A 21006-nucleotide genomic window follows, 5' to 3' on the forward strand; every position below is an offset into this window, starting at 1 on the left:
CAGAATGGCTAAAAATAAATAACTCAGGCAACAAAAGATGTTGGCAAGGATGCAGAGAGGAGGAACCCTTTTGCACTGCTGGTGGGAAGGCAAACTGGTGCAGCCACTCTGGAAAACAGTATGGAGGTTCCTCAAAAAATTAAAAATAGAACTACCCTACGACGCAGCAATTGCACTACTAGGCATTTACCCAAGGGATACAGGTGTGCTGATTCAAAGGGGCACATGCACCCTGATGTTTATAGCAGTGATATCAATAATAGCCAAAGTATGGAAAGAGCCCAAATGTCCACTGATGGATGAATGGATAAAGAAGATGTGACATACATACATACATACATACAGTGGAATACTACTCAGCGATGAAAAAGAAATGAAATCTTGCTATTTGCAACTACGTGGATAGAACTGGAGGTATTATGCTAAGTGAAATTAGTCAGAGAAAGACAAATATATGACTTTACTCACATGAGGAATTTAAGATGCAAAACAGATCAACATAAGGGAAGGGAAGCAAAACTAAAATAAAAACTGGGGGGGGGACATAAGAAACTTTTAAATACAGAGAACAAACTCAGGGTTGCTGGAGGGATTGTGGGTGGGGGGGATGGGTTAAATGGGTAAGGTATTAAGGAAGACACTTGTTGGGGATGAATCACTGGAATCTACTCCTGAAATCATTATTGTTGTATATATGCTAACTTGGATGTAAATTAAAAAATAAAAATAAATAAAAATAAAAGTGGCAGTAAATCCAAGCCAATGAAAAGCTGGACCCATGCCTCTCAGAATGGGAAAAATAAAACATAAAAACAAGAAGACCAGAGGGAAGGCCAGGGAGGGAAATCAAGGGAGAGAAAAGTTATGGTGCACACTCGATTTACAGCCCAAAGAAAAATGACTTGTTTATAGTTCATTCCCCAAAGATTGGAGGATCTACTACTCCTAATAAAGAACAAAGAAAACTAGGACAACCTAACAGGTATTTTTTCTTGGGCAGAAGTGCCCAATTCTTGATTTTGGCTCAGGTCACGATTCCAGGGTCGTGAGACCGAACCCTGCATCAGGCTTTGAGCTAGGAGCCTGCTTAAGATTCTCTCTCTCTTCCTCTGCACACCCCCCCCCCCCCCAAACATAGCACTTTGTAACTTTTTAAGGCTAATATGTCAGAAATGGTATATGGGACAACAACCATGAAAGACATTATTCCACTAATCACAACAAGTTTTTCAACATGTTAAACAGTCTGGAGAGTAAACTGGGTGAAGATAGCTTATTCTGATTCTGTTCTTGGTGGGGAAGGATGAAGAGTGAATGCATGCATAGCAAAAGAAGACAGTGAACATGAAACCCACAGCAGAAGATCCCACTGTTTGGGGATGTAATTCTCTCAATGACCTCTTGGGATTCTGGTTACTATTTTAAGGTTCTCCAGTGAAATGTTTCCCAGGAAAATTAGCTCTCAAGAAAGAGCTATGAGGCATTTTTTTTTTTTTTAACGTGAACAAAGACAGAACGTACATACTGCTTTACAACTGTTGGCTATCAGACTGGCAGTCTTCTTGAAGGTCTTTTCAAGGTAGTGTGCGAATCTCTCGTTCTCATTTTCTTTTGACCCTAGCTGAAGAAACTCGCCTATAAAGAAAGAAAGGGGTAATTTGCGATACGGTTTGATTGCCTGGATAACTCTACTGAGACTGAATTAAAAAAGCAGCAGCGTCAGAATTAACCTACCACGCACCAAATCTTCAATAACTTGGGTTAAAATAGATATGACAGTTGTATTTCCGATCCGTGCCAGAGCTATAGATGCTGCAGAAAGAATTAGATCACCAGCGAGAACAGCCTAGAAAAGAAAAAAGAAAACAACTCAGAGAAAAGGATCGGAGCAGTGGAGCCAACAATGAAGCTGGCTCCTCAGAAGATAAATACAGAAAGGGAGGGAGGGTTCATCTTGGCCGTGAGTCTTCCCCTACCTCTTCCTCAGTAGGACTCTGCAATCGTCAGTTACAGATTCGGCACATAGTGGGAATGGGATCAGTTCCCAGAGGTTACCCAGTCTCTCCAATCAGAGCTGAGGAAGTGGATGCATGGCGATGGACAGGGTCAAACTCTCTCGCTTCATCCCTGGGCCCCACCAGGGTACAGTTGTCCTCAGACTGGCCGTGCTGGACACTTGCTCTTCGCTCACACCGTGCTGTTGTGTCTGTGCACCTATCATTTCTTCTACTCAGAAAGTCCTTCCCCTTCTTCACTGAGCTGACTCCTCTGCACAATTAACACAGAGGACACTTCTAGGAAGTCCACTTGGATCTGCATGAGAACAGCACCCCGTGCATACTGCAGTCTTCTCATTTTTCTTCAACTACTGATTCCCTATCTACCAACTCCTTGAGGGCACGGGCTGGGAATGATCTCAGCCAGCACTTGGCACACCCCAGCGCCTGGCATTTTTCTCAATGAAAACCAAACCAGGGAATCCTGGCTCCAAGTTCAATGCTCTTTGCACTGTATTACACTGCTCCTCATTCTTAGATAAAATTTTTTGTAGTGAACACTAGATAATCAATATTTTTTCCAATCTTCTTTAGAGTGGGAGTAGATGCCCATACTGTATTTGTAGCTTATTAAAAATTATATATAACTGAATTACAGGCTGTAATTAAACATACTCATTTTCATATTTAAAAATATGCCTACATTTTATGTTATAGTTATAAATGGTTGATCTCATAGACATTTTAATTCATAGAATTTTCAACATAACCACATTTTAAGTTTTTATTGTCTTTTCTCTGGTACCTAAAATTATGTTCAGTATGTTTACCTATTTATCATTTTATAGAACATACTGTACAAGGGATCTCAACATACACATATACATTAACAAAGTCATCATATACATTATGACATATACGTGCACATATATGTCTATCCCTCGGCCACCCGTACATCATTTGCAGCTGGAGGGCTCGGGATCTCTAGGCTTTTACATCTTTCCTCTCCTGGCCCTGGGGATCCCAGAGGCCAGAAGGTTCCAGCCTGTGAAAGTAAAGTCTCCAGACTGGGCACTGGGGAATGCTGGCTGAGGGGTTAAAGGAAAGAAGGGCTGGAACCCAGGCAGGGTACTGTGGGCTCCTGGAGCAGGTGCTGTGTGAATGGACTTTCAATGGACACACAGTACTTTTGGCTAAGAGGCGGTAAAGGGGAGGAGGCTTGCAGGCAGGCCTGTGTAAGGCAGACCAGTCACAGGCTGAAAGAGGCCCCCAACAGCAGAGATGATCACAGCGGGGACTAACTAGGCAGGGAGAAGGCCCGAATTTGTTGTTGGTAGTGGTGTTTTTTTTTAAATTTTTATGTTTATTTTTGAGAGAGAGAGACACTGAGTGCGAATGGGAGAAGGGGAGAGGGAGAGGGAGACATAGAATCTGAAGCAGGCTCCAGGCTCTGAGCTGTCAGCAGAGCCTGACGTGGGGCTCGAACTCACAAGCCGTGAGATCATGACGTGAGCCAAAGTCAGATGTATACCTACTGAACCACCCAGGTGCCCCCAGGATTTGTTCTCTTAACTAAGGCTTTAGGGACAGGCCCTGAGAACAGTTGACTCAGGGACATGTCATAAATGTACCCTTGACCTCTCCAAAATGAAACTGCACTCCCCCCATCCCTCCCCTTTTTTTTAAAAAAAATTTTTTTTTTTTCAACGTTTATTTATTTTTGGGACAGAGAGAGACAGAGCATGAACGGGGGAGGGGCAGAGAGAGAGGGAGACACAGAATCGGAAACAGGCTCCAGGCTCCGAGCCATCAGCCCAGAACCTGACGCGGGGCTCAAACTCACGGACCGCGAGATCGTGACCTGGCTGAAGTCGGACGCTTAACCGACTGCGCCACCCAGGCGCCCCAACCCCCCCCCCTTTTTAAAAACAACATTCTGATGTATGGAATTCTGCTCATAGGACACAAGACCTTTCAATTTAAAATTTGAAATAAAAGATTTATAAATGAGATCTCAGGACTCGATTACACAGCAAAGTCATGTACAAGAAAGCAAAACCAGCACGTGAAGATAACAATTAATATATATTTCTTCTTTTTCATAGGGCAATTAGAAAATAGGAGGTAACCAGGTACTACAAATATGTGAGGGGAAGAAAAATAAATGTGTGAGGGAGGGGAAGGCGAGCCAAGGGAGACCTCGTTCACACTAATGTTTTATGTGTGCTTCAAACAGGCAGGGCGGCCACGGGAGGTGCGTGTGGAGGGGGCTGCCCGCATCACACGAAAGGCCTATACATCTTCATGTTCATTTGTGCAGCTTCATTCCCATTCTTCAAACATGATTTAAACACCTTTAAGCAGAAGTCCCCATCTTATATACCCCTTCAAGAGATGCTGATAAAATACTATGGAAATATGCTTTAAAATATACATGTATGAACCAAACTCAACTATACAGCCCCTACAAAAGGTAGAATTTTCACAGTGTGTGTATATATCTTTCTACGTACCTATATTTAAAACAATATAATATTCACACACATATGTTTTAGCTTTACTTAGTCACTTGTCATGACACTCTTGTACATGGCAGTCAATAGATAAAGAATCAAACTGAATCTGGGTACTCTGAGCCCAGAAGTAAAATGTATGAATGCTCATGAAACATGCTTTTTGGATAACAACAAAAATCTCTTTGTCAATAATCAAAAGGAATTCTATGTAAAACTATGAATAACCAGAAATACTAAGTTCAGCTTTCTATGGTTTTCTCTATTAGCAAATGTCCGTACACAGACATGAATTCTATTTTGAAATTTGGAAGGCCGTATGTGAGGAAGCATACTTTACTTTTTAATGAGACAAATCTAAAAAATAAATGCAACCCAAAGAGTGTGTGGTTGGGTAAGAAGATTGAAAGGAAACTAAAACACCGTACCTTCTTTTCACCCCAGATCTTATTAACCGTGTGTTTTCCTCTCCGAGAACTTGCATCGTCAATGACATCGTCGTGTACCAGACTAGCAGTGTGGATCATTTCTGCAATTAAGGCTATGGAGCGCTGGTCTGCTTGCACGTCTCTAATTAACAGAAAGCAATGCTTTTTAACAGAGCCGCTGCCTATAACCTTCTCAGCAATCATCTTGTGAAAACTGGACATCCGATCTAGGATAAAGAGCTTTATTTCTCTAAGAGAAACTGTATAAACACTTTGGCTTCCCTACAAAGCCATTTCTACCATTTGGAGAACATTTTAAAAATGTGTGAGCTACCCTGCCGAGGCTATACTTTATAGACAGCACATTCAGAAGCAGAATTTGTATGATTAACAACAAAAAAGTTTAAACATCTCAGAAGTCTGGCCATGAGGCTGAAGAATCAGCTGTAGGCCCTAGAATCGTGGTCTTGGGTGTCTGGGGAAGCTTGTCAATTGTGATTAGGTTATAAGGAGATTTGGGGGCTTGGGGGGGAGGGGAGACAGGTTAAGAAGCACTCTGAAAAAGTATTCTAAAGAACCAACGATCAGTATGTTTAAAGCTTTTAATATTGTCTTAAATGAAATGTTTAGGAAGAAGACCTCAAGCACCCAGATAGAATTTTTGTCGAAACGGTCTTCCAATTCATACTTCACCCTGGCATTAGAAATGGAAACTTTTCTTTCCCAGCTTTAACACAATATACAGGATAAGCATTGTCAAGAAGATACATGGCTATGAGTTTTAGAGTTCAAAGGGAATGTGCCCCTTTTTAATCATCATCATTATCACAATCATCATCTATGGGAATTTTTAAAAGCTGAATTTTGAGAAAATCAAATTCGGGAAATAACCAACTGAATTATCTGAAACCGAAAACATATGCCTGACTTAAATGCATGGTAACGAAATGTTTCACTTATTCAATAGCTTCTTACTTTTCAAAATGTCATCACGTTATCTCTTCAGGGGGGAAAAGAGAGAAGGATGTTGAAACAGAACTTTTTCTTTAAAAAAAATAATCTAGGCTGAACATCTGCAAAAGATAGTGCCTATTCTAGAGCCTCACTCACATTTAGCAGAAAGCTATGGAAAATGAGGCCCAAGTACATTAAAGATGCGGGTATTTAACTACAGACACTAAGTCAGCCTGAAGAGTACCTTCTGATCTTGCTTTAAATATAATTTTAAAATAGGGTGCTTTGCCGGCAACTCTCAGCTAAGATTGCAGAATTAAACCTCAGACCCTTCCAACTGCTTTTAGCCCAGAAATCAATTGCCAAGTGCAGCGCATTATTTATTAACCTGCCACAATCGTAACAGTTCTAAATACTTCCGGATCACACCACGGTCTTTCAAGGTGGGAGAAGTAAAGCAACACGGGGTGGAGACCGGTTCTAACAACAGGACCGTAAATGAGAAAACAAAGGTTCCAATGGCTTCAAAGAACTTGTTGTGAAACCCTTGATGAGACACTGCTCACAGGCGCTACGGTAGGAGGCTTGGACCTTAAATATCTTTTAGGTGAATGTACCGGACCCTACCTTGAGTTCAAATGTACAGGAAAAGAGGTAGACATTCACAGGTGTTTTGTATAAAGGCCATCTTTCAGATATTTTCACCATGGCATTTTGGTCTAATACACATTTCCTACTAGCTGGTAGAACTTACCTTGAAAAACAACTGTGAGGGCCTCTAGCCTTCCTTATGCTTTCCTAAGCTGGGCACCACCTCCATTATCATCAACTCTGTCGGCAGACAGAGGTGTTCCTGCTGGGGAGTTGTGATGAAATGGCAGTGCTCACTGACACACTGGAGTTTTAGAATTTCAAGATATTAAAGACAAAGGTGTCTTAAAATATTTTGAAATGTCAACGACTACATGTATACAGAAAGGCCATTTTACGTGGCTCAATTACTGACTGTAATCAGGATTCTTTGTTAGAACGTTGTCTGGTATTGTGACACAGCCCATATGCAGAACAGACATTATTTCAGATGTTTTTAAAAAAATGTTTATTTATTTTTGAGACTGTGAGCAAGCAGGGGAGGGGCAGAGAGAGGGAGACAGAGAATCCCAAGCAGGCTCTGCACTCTGAGTGCAGAGCCTGAAGCTTGAAATCAAGAGTCAGACACATAAACAACAGCCACCCTCAGGTACCCCTGAGATGTTTTCTAATTGTATTTGATGTCCTTTTTCCTACACAACTAAGTTTTAATGTGTGCCAGCTTATATCCAGAAAATACTGCCACTGTCTGTCCATAGCACAGCATAGTGGCTGGAACCAAAATTTACAGATTACAGAAAACTCTCACACTATCTGTAAGATGAAAGCTCCAAAGTGCCAAACTGAGTCATGCCTTCAGAAAGCTGGGCACCATTTCCACTTCTTACCATGACAGCTGACACATTCTCCTGGCTTCTGGGAGAGGTGCTGAGAAAAGCCAGACTGGCAAGACAGCCTGAGAAAAGGAGCCCCTTGGTCTGAAAGTTGGCTGTGTCCCCCATACTTCACACATGGCGGAGTATGCGATGATTCAGCAAGCCCGTTGGGATATTTGTTTTTTTCCCCTTCATTAGATTTAAAGCAACATTTTTTATAATGGAATAGTTCAAGTGCAGACAAAAATAGATGGAGTCATAAAATGACACGCCCCACCCCCATGTACGCTTGACTCAGTTTACATGTGATTTAAATAAAATGGTTTTTTCCTATTCACACTAATACATAAAGTGAAATCTTAAATTATAAGTAAACCCTCAGTGTGGGAAAATTGTCTCTAAACAGAAATTCAAACCTTGTCAATTGATTACTTTGGTTCAGAATGAATGAGGGTAGCAAATTTAAATAGTAAATGTGATTCCACTTTAAAAGCAGATACACAGAAGTTTCTACTCCCAACTCTACAGAAGCTGTATAAAAACCAGAACTCTCAAGTGGTATTTTATACAGAAGGCTCTATTTCTATTATAAAATGTTCTTTTTGTCTAACAATTCTAAAAGTAAGTGTTTCCCTTTGCTTGTTAGAACTCTGACAAGCTTAGTGTTTCTTAAATATATAACCCTTGTCCACCATGTCAGAATCCATACTCTTGAAAATGCAGACTGAGGAGTCAAAATCTGACAATGGGGCTCAGGAATCTGTATTTGGAAAAAGCATGTCAGGAGATTCTGATGCGCAAAGTTTGAAAAATGCTGTTCTATCAGGTATTCATTTGATTTACCACAAGCCACAAATGGAAGCTTTCCTAGAGAAAGGGTTTTGTTTTTGGTAAAAACTCTGCCTTTGCTGGCCCACTGCTGCATTGCCTCTGAAACAAGAGGCCACTCTCTCCTAAACATGACCTGGAACTTGGCAGGGGGGCAGGGGGACAGGGAGCAGCTAATGACTCCTCAAGTCCCTTCAGAGAGCAGAATGGCTCACCGGCTCACATGCAAAATCACGGAGGATGACCTCTCTTCCCTCTTATACTCTGCATCATTATGAATTTGAAAGGACATGACTGGATGCTTTTTTAGTTTGGTCTGAAAAAACTCACTACTTAAAATGCAAGCAGAGTCCTTTGCTATCAAATTCTTCAGGAGGCAAACTGCATTTCCTAGTTACCTGATGAAAACACACATATTCAAGTTTTCAGCATGCTGAACAATATATCCATATAGACTCAGGTAAGATTTTCTCTTTCTCTGTCACTGAACTGACTTGCTATAAGCTGGAGTCCTTTGCCTATGAAGACTGTGGGATGTGTCCTGCTTTACCTCTGGTCTGCTCATGTCAGAACTGGTGGACGCAGAAGAGGCACCTCCAGAAGGAGAGGGAAGCCCGTCTGGGCCCCTCCCTGAGCTGATGTGACATGATGTAATGATGGGGCCTGTGTTAGTTTCCTGTGGCTGCTGTGACACATTACCACAAACTTGGGTGTGGTTTTTTTTTGTTTTTTTTTTTAAGTTTATTTAAAAAAAAAATTTTTTTTTTTAACGTTTATTTATTTTTTTGGGACAGAGAGAGACAGAGCATGAACGGGGGAGGAGCAGAGAGAGAGGGAGACACAGAATCAGAAACAGGCTCCAGGCTCTGAGCCATCAGCCCAGAGCCCGACGCAGGGCTCGAACTCAAGGATCGCGAGATCGTGACCTGACTGAAGTCGGACGCTCAACCGACTGCGCCACCCAGGCGCCCCAAGTTTATTTATTTTAAGAGAGAGAGTGCGCACGGGAGGGGCAGAGAGCGAGAGAGAGAATCTCAAGCAGGCTCTGCACTGCCAGCACAGAGCCAGATGCGGGGCTGGAACTCACGAACTGTGAAATCATGACCTGAGCCGAAACCAAGAGGAGGACACTTAACCGAGTCAGCTAGGCACCCCCAAACTTGGTGGTTTAAATCAACAGAAACTCTCTCATAGTACTGGAGGCCAGAACACAGTTCCATGGAGCACCCCTCCACCCCTTCCAGCCATGGGCAGCTGTCTGCAGACTTTGGCTTATGGCCCTGGGACTTCAATCTTCAAAATCTCTCTGCTCTACCTTCACACAGCCCTCTCTTCTGTGTGCATCAACCTCCCTCTGCTTTCCTCTTATAGGGAGACATGTGACTGCATGTAAGACTCATCAGATAATCCTGGATAATGTCCCCATTTCAAGATTCTTAACTAAATCCCTTCTGCAAAGACCCTTTCTTGCTACATGACGTAACACAGGCTCCAAGGATGAGGATATGTATACCTTCGGTGCGGCCATTTTTCAGCCTAACAGTTTATTTTTTATTAAAAAAAAATTTTAATGTTTATTTTATTTTTGAGGGACAGAGAGACGGAGCACGAGCAGGAGAGGGGCATAGAGAGAGGGAGACACAGAATCTGAAACAGGCTCCAGGCTCTGAGCTGTCAGCACAGAGCCTGTGACGGGGCTTGAACCCACAAATCGTGAAATCATGACCTGAGCAGAAGTCAGAAGCTTAACTAACTAGGCCACCCAGGCACCCCCAGCCTAATGGTTTCTTACTTTCACTAGCCTCTTTTGCTGGTGCTCAAACATTTCCTTGTCAGGGATCAAATTCTTCAAATTACCTTTCACTGCACCTGTCTAAAATCTGCTTTTGTCCTCATAAGTGATACTACACTGAAGTGTCTCATCTTCCACAGAGACATTCAGGTAGAATGAGCAGGACCGCAGGGTTTCTGACCATCTCTCACTCTCTGCTTTTCATGCTTGGTGTCATCTTTCTGTTTCCTGGCCTCTGTCTCTGGCCTCTGCAATCTTGTTTCCTTTTCCTGTATTCCTTACAGGCATGTTGAGGATGCTATTGGCATGAACACCAAAGGTACTTTCCACCTAAAGAACAGCAGAGTGCAGGAGGGATACCTGAATTAGGAGGTCGCTGGCTATTCACCTTCATAAACCCAAACAAGCACACCAGACTCAGTGGAGTCTATTTCTCTTGGTTGAGAACACAGTTTTAAGCTTGATCAGGAGTCATGAAGTCAGTAGTTCTGACATCAAGAGAACAGAATTGACATCCAAGAGCAGCTGCTCCTGATATTTACCTCCAGAGAGAACAGATGCCTGCAAAGCTGCATCACAGATGATGCAGGGTTCATGCTGTTTATTTTCTTGCCACCGAAGAAGCACTGCAGAAGTTTCGGGATCTTTGGAGCAACCCACCATGATGATGTCTTAGACCAACAACTTATCTAGGCAACAGATTCTGGGTGCTACTGAATTTACTCAGCACTTGGTTTTTTTTCAGACTGGGCACAGCGAATCCAAGCATAGTTGATTCCTTCAGTGATGAAATCATCCTGGTGTAGTAGGCGCCAGAAGAGGGTGCACATGTGTTTAAAAGCCCTATAGGCCTCTTGCTCTCACTAATGTTCTCCTTATACTTGAGCTTGACCTAACCAACGAAATGGATGACCGTCTGGTTATCAAAATCTTCTCCATCTCAGTAGGTGTCCTTTATTATAGACTCTACTTTAAGATCGTTTTTGTTTTATCTTTTTTTTTAATTGTAGAGAGAGCGGGGGAAGAGGGACAGAGGGAGAGAGAGAATCTTAAGCAGGCTTCACGCTCAGCAAGGAGCCTGATGCCGGGCCGAATCCCACGACCCTGGGATCATGATCTGAGCTGAAATCAAGAGTCAGATGCTCAACCGACTGAGCCACCCAGGGGCCCCTTAAGATCCTTTAAAAAAAAAAAAAATTCTGTAACGGGACGCCTTGGTGCTTCAGTTGGTTGAGCATCTGACTTTGGCTCAGGTCATGATCTCATGGTTTGTTGAGTTCGAGCCCCACACTGGGTTTGCTGCTGTCAGCACAGAGCCCACTTGGGATCCTCTGTCATCTTCTCTCTGCCCCTACCTCTTCCCCACTGGCACGTGCGCATGCTCTCTCTCTCTCTCAATAATAATAAACATTAAAAAAATTTCTGTTGCTTTTTATTAATTCTTGTTAACAGTCCATTTTATAACTGAACATTTTCAATACTTCTGAGCACCTCATGTGCTGCTGCTTCCATATACTTACCTTTTTAAAGCAGTATTTTTATTTTTTATTTTATTTTTTTTTTAATTTTTTTTTCAACGTTTTATTTATTTATTTATTTTATTATTTTTTTTATTTTTGGGACAGAGAGAGACAGAGCATGAACGGGGGAGGGGCAGAGAGAGAGGGAGACAGAGAATCAGAAACAGGCTCCAGGCTCTGAGCCATCAGCCCAGAGCCCGACGCGGGGCTCGAACTCACGGACCGCGAGATCGTGACCTGGCTGAAGTCGGACGCTTAACCGACTGCGCCACCCAGGCGCCCCAAAGCAGTATTTTTAAATGTCAGAAATTCCCTACCATATATAATTGAAAGCTGGCTAGATGACACACAATACGGACACAAACCTTTAAACAGTTGCTATTTTTTTTTTTAAGCTGAAGACACAGTATTTTGTAAAGACTGTTTTGTAAAGACTAAATCGAACCCCGATTCGGAATCTGAACAACCAGCAAGTACAACTACAAATTTTTCACAATACGATGCCACAACTTGCAGTTATCTCCTTAAGCCAACAGACATCTACACGCTAATCAGTATCTTTAAAACCCTCATTAAAAATGAAAGTGAACTGGGGTGCCTGGATGACTCAGTTGTTTGAGTGCCCAATTTGCACAATCAAGACAGATACACACATGCCCCAGGCAGATACACACATGGCCAATATAATATGGGCAGTCCTGTCACCCCAATCACTAGCAGCAATAGCCACTTCCAGTGCCGGAAGACTTCCACACAGGAATGGATGGTGCCAAGATCAATGACAAGAATAGATCCCTTCAATGAGGCAGCCGAGCAGAGGGTTTGGCTTGAGAAAGATGAGACACCACAGTTGTGCTGCAGCATTCAGCGAGTGGAGCGATTGTGCAGAAATCATTTTTGATCTAATTTCTTTAATAAAGTAAGTCCTGACCTACAGTTAGTTTGCTGAGCTCTGTGGCAGGCTGGGTTCTCTGGGAAGCAGACTCTGAAGTTTAGAATACAGGATGCCTGTCTATCCAGGAGTGCCCTGGGTGTCAACAGCTGGGAGGGGGAGAGGAGGAAACAGGCCTGGGTAGAGCGAGAAGTTTCTGCATTGCAGGCCCATCCAGAGCGTGCTCTGGAGCCACAATGGCCCCTCACCTCCTTCAATCCCTGAATGTGGGCTGGCTTGAGAAGTTCATGGCCTCCAGCAAGAGGATTTTCTGCAGCTAACATACTCTTGAAGAGGCTGAGAATTGAATGTTCTCTGTCAAGGAGACCTGGTCAGCACAGAGTCCTTCACTGAAGCAAGAGTTCTTCAATAAGAAGGATCTAGGTGGCACATTTCAGAAGCACCCCAGCTGTTTTCTGGACCTTTCAGTCTGAATCACCTGTTGTGTGCACTCCGACTTTACCAGCCCAGGTACTGTAGTTATTAGGATACAGGCAAGAAATGTAAAGATTGAGACTTAAGCTCTTCAGAACCATATTACCTTTTGAGAATGTATTATAAGCTTCAGAGACCCTCCCCCCGAAAAATAGAAATACACAAAAAATTTTGTGTACAATTCTAAGGACTCACAGACCCCCATAACACCCACAGACCTCAGGTTAAGAAGTCTCAGTAATCTAGCAAAGAATATTTAATGGACAGCTGAAAAGCTTAATAAAGGAAAAAGAAAAATCAATTAAAATCCCCATTGCTATTTTTTTTTTAATATTTATTTTGAGAGAGAGAGAGTGCATGTATGAGCGGGGGAGGGGCAGAGAGCGAGAGCAAGCGAGAGAGAATCCCAAGCAGGTTTTGCACTGTCAGCGCAGAGCCCGATTCGGGGCTCAATCCAACAAACCATATGATTAGGACCTGAGCAAAAATCAAGAGTTGGAGGCATAACAGACTGAGCCACCCAGGCATCCCTCCCCGTCGCTATTTCTTGGGTATCTGCTCTATTCGGTTTTCTAAAACCCTCACCAGGATTATTACTTACCTATGTAATATGTATTTCACAAACAAGAAGATAACATCTGATAAGCCACAGAGAAGCCACTAAACTTGGGTTGTCAAACAACAAAGCAGGGATCTCTCAATTCTCCCATCACTGGCAAACAAGCAGATGAAGTACTGGAATGGGTTCTAGTGCTACTGGGGCTTGGGAACGTCTCTGGCAGTGCTGGCTGCAAACAAGCTCTGTGGCTCCCACCCCTGAATCTACAGCTACCTTTTGTCAATGTTGTTCTAGGTCTTTCTCAGCAAGCAGAGCCAGAAATGGCCCAGGTCTCCAGAAGCTCCCCGACTCCCACACATCTGTCTGCTGTAAGCACAGCTGGATATTTAGCTAATGATGAGCCTGATTCAAAAGGGCTTTTATGAAGCAAATATTCTCAAGATGCTGGATACTGTGGTATACGACTTGAATGCATGCCATCACTGTGACTCCCACTCCAATGCCAGACACTGCCTCTGCACTGTGTCTTTGGTGAGCCCTGCTCCAATCGCTTACGGGAGAATGAGGCCACAGCTAGAACACCCCAGAGAGGGCAGTGTTGAACTTACTTTTTATTTTACTTAAGTCAACACTACCCACAACGTGGTGCTCGAACTCACAGCCCTAAAATCAAGAGTCACCTGCTCCACCGACCGAGCCAGCCAGGCGCCCCTCGAACTTAACTTTTTATTTTTTTTATTTTTTATTTTTTAACGTTTATTTTATTTATTTTTGAGACAGAGAGAGATAGAGCATGAACGGGGGAGGGTCAGAGAGAGAGGGAGACACAGAATCCGAAACAGGCTCCAGGCTCTGAGTGGGTCAGCACAGAGCCTGACGCGGGGCTCGAACTCATGGACCGCGAGATCATGACCTGAGCCGAAGTCGGCTGCCCAACCGACTGAGCCACCCAGGCGCCCCGAACTTAACTTTTTAAACTAGCAATGCCTTTGTTGTGTTATATCCTTCCATGTTTTCTATAACTAATGGTTTATAGTTTCAGTAAGGGAAACTGAAAAAACTCGCGACCATGGGGAGAGCTGGAGAGGATTTGGAGTGATACAGAATGTTTTCCTTCCCATGGCATCTCTGAGGGTAACAGACTGTATTACGCATAAATCTGGGAAATAAAAATATAAACACACACTCTCTCTAGTCCAGTGGTTCTCGACAGGGATGATTTTGCTCCCTGGGGACATCTGGCAATGCCTGGAGACATTTTTGGTGCTCATCAATTTGGCAGGGGGTACAACTGGCATCTCACGGGGGGAGGCAAGGGATGCTGCTAAACATCTATAATACACATGAGAGCCCCCACACAAAGAATTATTTGGTCCAAAACATCAGTCACGTCAAGGCCAAGAAACCCTGCTCTAGGTCACATGAGACGCATTCAAATGTGGTTCATTTCTGCTGCTCTGCCTCCTCGGTGAAGTGGAAGCGGACCTCAGGACAGTGAAAGGCCCACTGCCAGAGAGCTCTGTCTGTTGAAGCTGCACTGTGAGCACTCGGTGAGTCTCCGAGGGTGGGTGGGAGGCACTCTGAGGTGGCGTATTGTGCTGGAGCTGGAGGCCCAGCAGCGGGGAACAAAAGGCCGACACAGGCTGAGGAGAGCAGCTGCTAAGAGGCAACACCTGACCCTCTTGAGGCATTCCTCAAAGTACGATCTACTGGGAGGAGGGGATATCATACAGATGTCCAGCCCTAAGGAAATGGATGAGTACATTATGGTGTACTGGAATTTCCATTGGTACATCACACGATGTAAAAATAACAACCATGAAGACACTCCAGCATCGTGGTAAAGAGTGAAAACACAGTTGGGAGTAAAAAGCAGAATGCATTCCTATATACACAGTATGACTGAATGGGTACAAGAGTAGAGGGGATGAGGGAACTGCAAAGATGGCTGCCTACAGTAACAGGTCAATCCTTTTTCCTTTTAAGATTTCCTTTGATACCATGGTTTCAATGTTTAATGATTTTATGTATGTTCAAAACACAAAAGTTGAGGGCCAACAGTCAAAACGCCTTCTTTCAAGATTTTTCTTTGGCAGATTTCCAAAGGTCATGGGAAGGTAGGCTCTCGGGGGTGTGGTACCCAGAGTTGAAGCACAGTGGGTGTAGCTCTGTGTGTATTATGATTACATGTATGCATACGCCCTGCTATTCTACACTTCGGAGTGAGAAAACCAAATCTGGCTTTTAAAATTCTTTTCGAAATGCTTATTTGCAGCTGAAGTTGTTCTTTGAGGACATTAAAGTGTGGAAAAGGAACATGCCTCTATACCAGTGGACTCTGGTGACTCAAAGTCAGAAACTACTCACCACAAAGTGGATTCTTAGATAAATGCTACCTCTTCAACAGGGAACTAAGTGGCAAGCTTGGGGAGGAAGACTTGGCAAATATAAAAAAAACGCCAGAGGAGTGAAAGTCAGTAACTCACCGGGAGTTATTATGATGGATATTACACGCCCGGGCCATTAGCACCACAATAATTGGTCGAAAGGCTTTTCCTTTACCATCGAAGTAGTATTCAGACATTTCCTTAAGTTCAGTTGTAGATATGACTAGTTCCTGGAATAAAGTTTCTCTGTGTCAATATGGCATCACAATGGCACAAAAGTCAACAGGATTTCTTTTACAAAACCCTGATTTGATTTCAGTGGACTCAGTTGTACTCAGGGTACTCATTTCACTTGAGAAATTCAACACTCAGCTGGAAAAGGTGCTAACACTGTATTGTCCCAAAACTGGCTGTCCTGCAGCTGGGCCACAAGCAATGCCTGGCCCGTCTGAGTGGCCTAAGGGCAAGGGTGAGCAGTGCCGCCTGCCCCTGTGACTCCAGCAGACTCCAGGGATGAGCAGGAAAGTACCAGGTGGCCCAGGGACTCTGGGCCAGTAACAGCTGGATACAGTGACAGCTGGATAGGGGCAGGTAGCAGCTTGGAAGATGGAGGGGAGAGGACAAAGACAGGGAGTGTGGGAGCCAATGAAGCAGGTGTTAAGGGAGTGTCTGGGATGGGGAGACAAAGCTGTGTATCAGGGGCAGGAAGACAAGAGGACAGCCAGGGAGAAGCAGGGATCAGTAAGCCTGACTCGGCCAGACAGGTGAAAGGTTCACAGAGGAAGTTTCAGACACAGTTTGCCAGACTGTGAGGAGCTTACAATTGAGTTGGGGAGATAAAATTTCTTAAAAATATAAAATGTTCATGGGGCGCCTGGGTGGCGCAGTCGGTTAAGCGTCCGACTTCAGCCAGGTCATGATCTCGCAGTCCGTGAGTTCGAGCCCCGCGTCAGGCTCTGGGCTGATGGCTCGGAGCCTGGAGCCTATTTCCGATTCTGTGTCTCCCTCTCTCTCTGCCCCTCCCCCGTTCATGCTCTGTCTCTCTCTGTCCCAAAAATAAATAAACGTTGAAAAAAAAAAAATATAAAATGTTCAGAATGGTAACTTGGGTGATGACATAATTAAATTAAATGTAGTAAGGGGTGCCTGGGTAGCTCAGTCGATTAATCATCCGACTTCGGCTCAAGTCATGAACTTGCAGTTTGTGAGTTCAAGCCCCACATCAGGCTCTGTGCTGACAGCTCAGAGCCTGGAGCCTGCTTCAGATTCTGTATTTCTCTCTTTCTCTCTCTCTCTCTCTCTCTCTCTGCCCCTCCCCTGCTCACCCTCTGACTCTGTCTTCTCTCTCTCTCAAAAGTAAGATTAAAAAAAATTAAAAAAAATAAATGTAAATTAAATCAAATGCAGTAAAAGTTCAGAGAAGGGAAAAATCAGCATGGGCTAGAGAACCAACTATTTAATGGAGGGTATAAGCTTTGATCTGGGACTAAAGAACAAGAAGGATTTTGATTCATGAAGAGAAGGGAGAGGCTTCCAGGCGATGGACATGTGTTTACTGTACCTGCCTCTCACGGACTTGCTATGATGAACCACAGCTTATGTCCCCAAAGAAATGGGAGCTAAGAATGGACCCAGAGGACCATCAGCCAGGCTCAGGTGAACACAGTACAGTGGGACAGGCTTTAACTAAGATAGCGACTTTAGTACCAAACACAGTAATAAACGCAGAGACTGCAAAGTAAAATGAGTCCTATAAGGAGCTCAGTCTAGAGGGTGAGAGGTACAACGATAATTACAATACACAGTGTGATGGGTGCTGCTCTGAAGGTAAGCTCCTCTGGGAGCACAAAGGGGGCCCTGCTGGCTGGGGAGGGGGAGGCAGGAGAGCAACAGTGACAGGGCCACAGAAGCAGCAGTGGCCTGGCCTAGACTGTGGGGATGGAAGGCAAGAAACAGACAAGGAGGACGTGAAAGGAGAAGAGGAACAATTCCAGGATCCTGCCTGGGGTTCCCAGGCGGCACCTTCAATGAACAGGAAAAACAAGAAAAAACAATTAGGAAGGGAAAGCAGAGTTTCAGATAGGTTACATTTGAGACAGTCATGGACATTCCATGGAGCTGACCAGGGAGTAGTTAGATGCGTGGTTTTAAGAGAGACAATTCAACCTGGAACAGACATATTATTTGGGAAGTGTTCCACGTTGTTGGGAGTGGTCAACAGTGTCCAATGTTCAATAAAGTCACAGGAGATAAAAACTAAGTGTCCACTGGATTTAGCAGAAGGTGCTACGGAAGCTACGGGCTGGCAAAGGCAGTTTTAGAGGGGAGCCTGGAAAGGAAGCTGCAGAGGGACGCTGGAGGAAACTTGAAAGGGCCAAAAGAAAGAGGCAGGGAATACCGTACTGGAAGGGAAGGGGGAACAAGGCTCAAGGGATGGCGCTTTAAAGGATGAACAAACTGGAACACCAACATTGGCTGTGAGAGAGGTGAAGAGGGAGAGCCTGCAGAGAAAGGAGAGGGAACAGGCAATGGCGGGACTAGTTCCTAAGGCACTGAGGAGGCAAAGGGCACGGGACTAAGCTGGAGGCAAAGGGAGGCCTGGAAAGGCCTTTCCTCCTGGAAAGGGAGGGAACATTTACTTCACTGAGGTGGGAGGAAAGCATGCAGATGGGTACGTAAATGGTAACAAAGCAGGTGTCCAGAGAGTGACTCCTAAAGGCCTCCCCTCAGTCTATTAAATAGGAAGTGGCCGTTGCTATGAGAACAGGAGAGTAAGGTAAGGGTTTGAGGAGGAAAGTGGAGGACCCTGAAAGGGAAGGAAGCTGATGAGGGGCACATGAATATTTCTGGGCAGCATCTGAGAATCCACCAAAAGTTTTATGGATAAAAGCATTTAATACATAAAGCCCCATTTGGGGGCAGTCTGGCACTGATCTTCAAGCACTTCAATATGCCTGGAGCAGGTGAAGGCATAAGGGAGGGTAAGGACCGGTTTTTTCAGTTCCCCAGTTCTGTGATAATGCCACTCTGGATGGGGACATGTACTGCACCCTCCATACCGCCCCCCTATGTTGCCCAAGAAACATTTGAAACTTGACACTCATGAATCAAGTTTGCAATGACAGTGTACACAATTCTAAGAAATCAACATTACTGACAGTACTATCAAAGCTCTCTTACCTTTCTAATGTCTTCATACAGATCTTTCAAGTCTCTCCAACCGAGTTTGAAAGGATCGATGTATTTCTCACCACTCCGTGTTCTACTACAACAGCACGCTGCTGACGTTGTGTGATGGAACCTGGGACAAGCACAAAGCACACAACGTAAGACTGAGTGCCATTCTATTAAGTGAGATAATTTCATTTTTAAGTAAGAATTATATACACATATTCATATACATATACTTGCTGGAAATTAAGCATGAATGGTCATTACAATTTAGAACACACAGAATTCTGTTCTTGCTCAACAATACATAAATAGCTTATTTTTATAATCAGGAACTCGAGAACCCACAAAATCAAATACTAAATTAGTTTATTGTATTCTGAGTTTAAATTTTATTATACTCCCATTTTTTTGAAAAGGCAGAGGTCACACAGAGTGATACCGTGGCACGTAGTGAGACAAAATATTCAATTTGTTGGAGTAGCCCCCCACAGTTTAGAACAGAAATTTACTGGCAATATGGCTAATAACTTTAGTGGTTGTAATACAGATTATAAACTTACCGTGACATACTATACCTATTTGAAAAAGCAGATGTTAAACTCTTCACAAGATTAAAGTAGGACATCTACAAAATAAAAGCATTAAGAAACCTATAAGAATATTCATGCAAAAATTGTTTATAATGCCAGATAAATAAAACCTCCATAGTTCATAATAAATACAGTCTTTAGTTGTCCCTTATAGGTAGATTGCAAACTTCAGAAAAATGATAATAAAATTACCTTATTACAAAAGCAGTATTTGTCATTATGGAATATATAAGAAAAGAACACATCTATAATCTATCCCTTTCTCCAAAGAAAGCTAGTTTCTATATTCCTATCTATCCTTTCAGATCTGAAAAGTAGTTTTAAAACAATTTCCTTCCATTTAACTAAGATTGGTCAGAGAATAGTAAAGATTTATATTCTTCAACCAGTTTAAAACAAAGAATAATCAAGCTCCCCCAAGCATCAGCCTGGATGGTGAAAGGGAAAAAGATTTCAATGTTGAGGAAGGAAATTTCCATTGCTAAACGAACACTGCCTATTTTATTTTACTATTATTTTTTAAAAATATGAAACACTTCACGAATTTGCATGTCACCCTTGTGCAGGGGCCGTGCTAGTGCTAATCTTCTCTGCATCCTTCCAGTTTTAGTGTATGTGCTGCCGAAGTGAGCACGAACACTGGGAAACATGCTGGGAAATAGTACTGCCTGATCAGCAATGTTAAAAAATGAGTTCAGTGGTACATTTTGAAAATATTAACTTAGAGATCAAGAACAGAAGACTACAAAGAGATTTAGGGGTGGTGACAACAAATGTTAGTTCCAATGATTACTGAGCACTATTATGGGCCAGGAACTATGACAGGCATGGGGGACCCAAAGATACAAACTGATGATCTTAAAGAATTCAGGGACACAGTCATTTCAAAAATTACTAATATACTGGGGTACTTGGCTGGCTCAGCCAATAGAACATGTGACTCTTGATCTCAGGATCCTGAGATCAAGAGTCCTGAGAGTGAGTTGGAGCCACACCTTGGGTGCAGAGTTTATTTAAAAAAAAAAAAAAAAAATTACTGATTTACCGATTTAATGTGGTAAGGGCTCTGTATTTAAAGTAACTATTTTGACAAAAAGGACAAATTTAGCGCAAGAAATATAAAACTAATCCACTCTACTCGCAATAAAGTCTTGCAAAGTGCTTTTACACTATGACCCTCACAAGTACTTGCTTTTATAGAGCTGGGGAACTTGAAGTTCAGAAGTCAAGCCTGAAAAACTGATATACAGATATGTTAACAATATATCAAAAGGAAAAAGCATCTAAAAAACCATATGTATTATGTGATCGCAACAAAAATTTTTACATACGTGCATGCACAAATAAGATACACAATGGGGTTTAAAAGTGTATAAACCAGGGTATTAAACATAGTAATTTCTGAATAAATAGGATTGTGGGAGTTTTTTGT

At 43.1% G+C, this 21006-nt stretch overlaps 1 protein-coding gene, 1 long non-coding RNA gene and 1 pseudogene across 7 annotated transcripts in view; all 3 read right to left on the reverse strand.

Annotated features, from left to right (window-relative positions):
• Positions 1–21006, reverse strand: part of PDSS1 (decaprenyl diphosphate synthase subunit 1) — a 43553-nt gene that overhangs the window by 19706 nt on the left and 2841 nt on the right. For 4 of the 6 annotated variants that reach the window (XR_015253974.1, XR_015253973.1, XM_025930969.2 and 1 more), the window contains exons 2-7: positions 19545–19609; positions 18991–19111; positions 15910–16040; positions 4939–5080; positions 1735–1846; positions 1526–1635 (exon numbers count right to left, since the gene is read on the reverse strand). Coding sequence is in view for 4 of the 6 variants with exons in the window: in XM_025930969.2 (XP_025786754.2) it covers positions 1526–1635; positions 1735–1846; positions 4939–5080; positions 15910–16040; positions 18991–19111; positions 19545–19609 (681 nt within the window). In the remaining 2 variants the exon portion in view is untranslated. Of the gene's footprint in view, positions 1–1525; positions 1636–1734; positions 1847–4938; positions 5081–15909; positions 16041–18990; positions 19112–19544; positions 19610–21006 lie in introns of those variants that run through there. The other 2 variants (XM_086714712.1, XM_086714711.1) reach the window with 2 other exon arrangements.
• Positions 9159–14168, reverse strand: LOC147579455 (uncharacterized). Its single transcript, XR_015253965.1, has 2 exons — positions 11771–14168; positions 9159–11493 (listed from the first exon to the last, which is right to left on the reverse strand). It is a non-coding gene; the product is annotated as an uncharacterized LOC147579455 (long non-coding RNA).
• On the reverse strand, positions 20096–20208 carry LOC112868083 (U6 spliceosomal RNA; annotated as a pseudogene).

This window comes from Puma concolor, chromosome B4 (assembly GCF_028749965.1).
Source record: "Puma concolor isolate L17-30 chromosome B4, mPumCon1.1.hap2, whole genome shotgun sequence".
NCBI classification, from domain to species: Eukaryota; Metazoa; Chordata; class Mammalia; order Carnivora; family Felidae; genus Puma; species Puma concolor.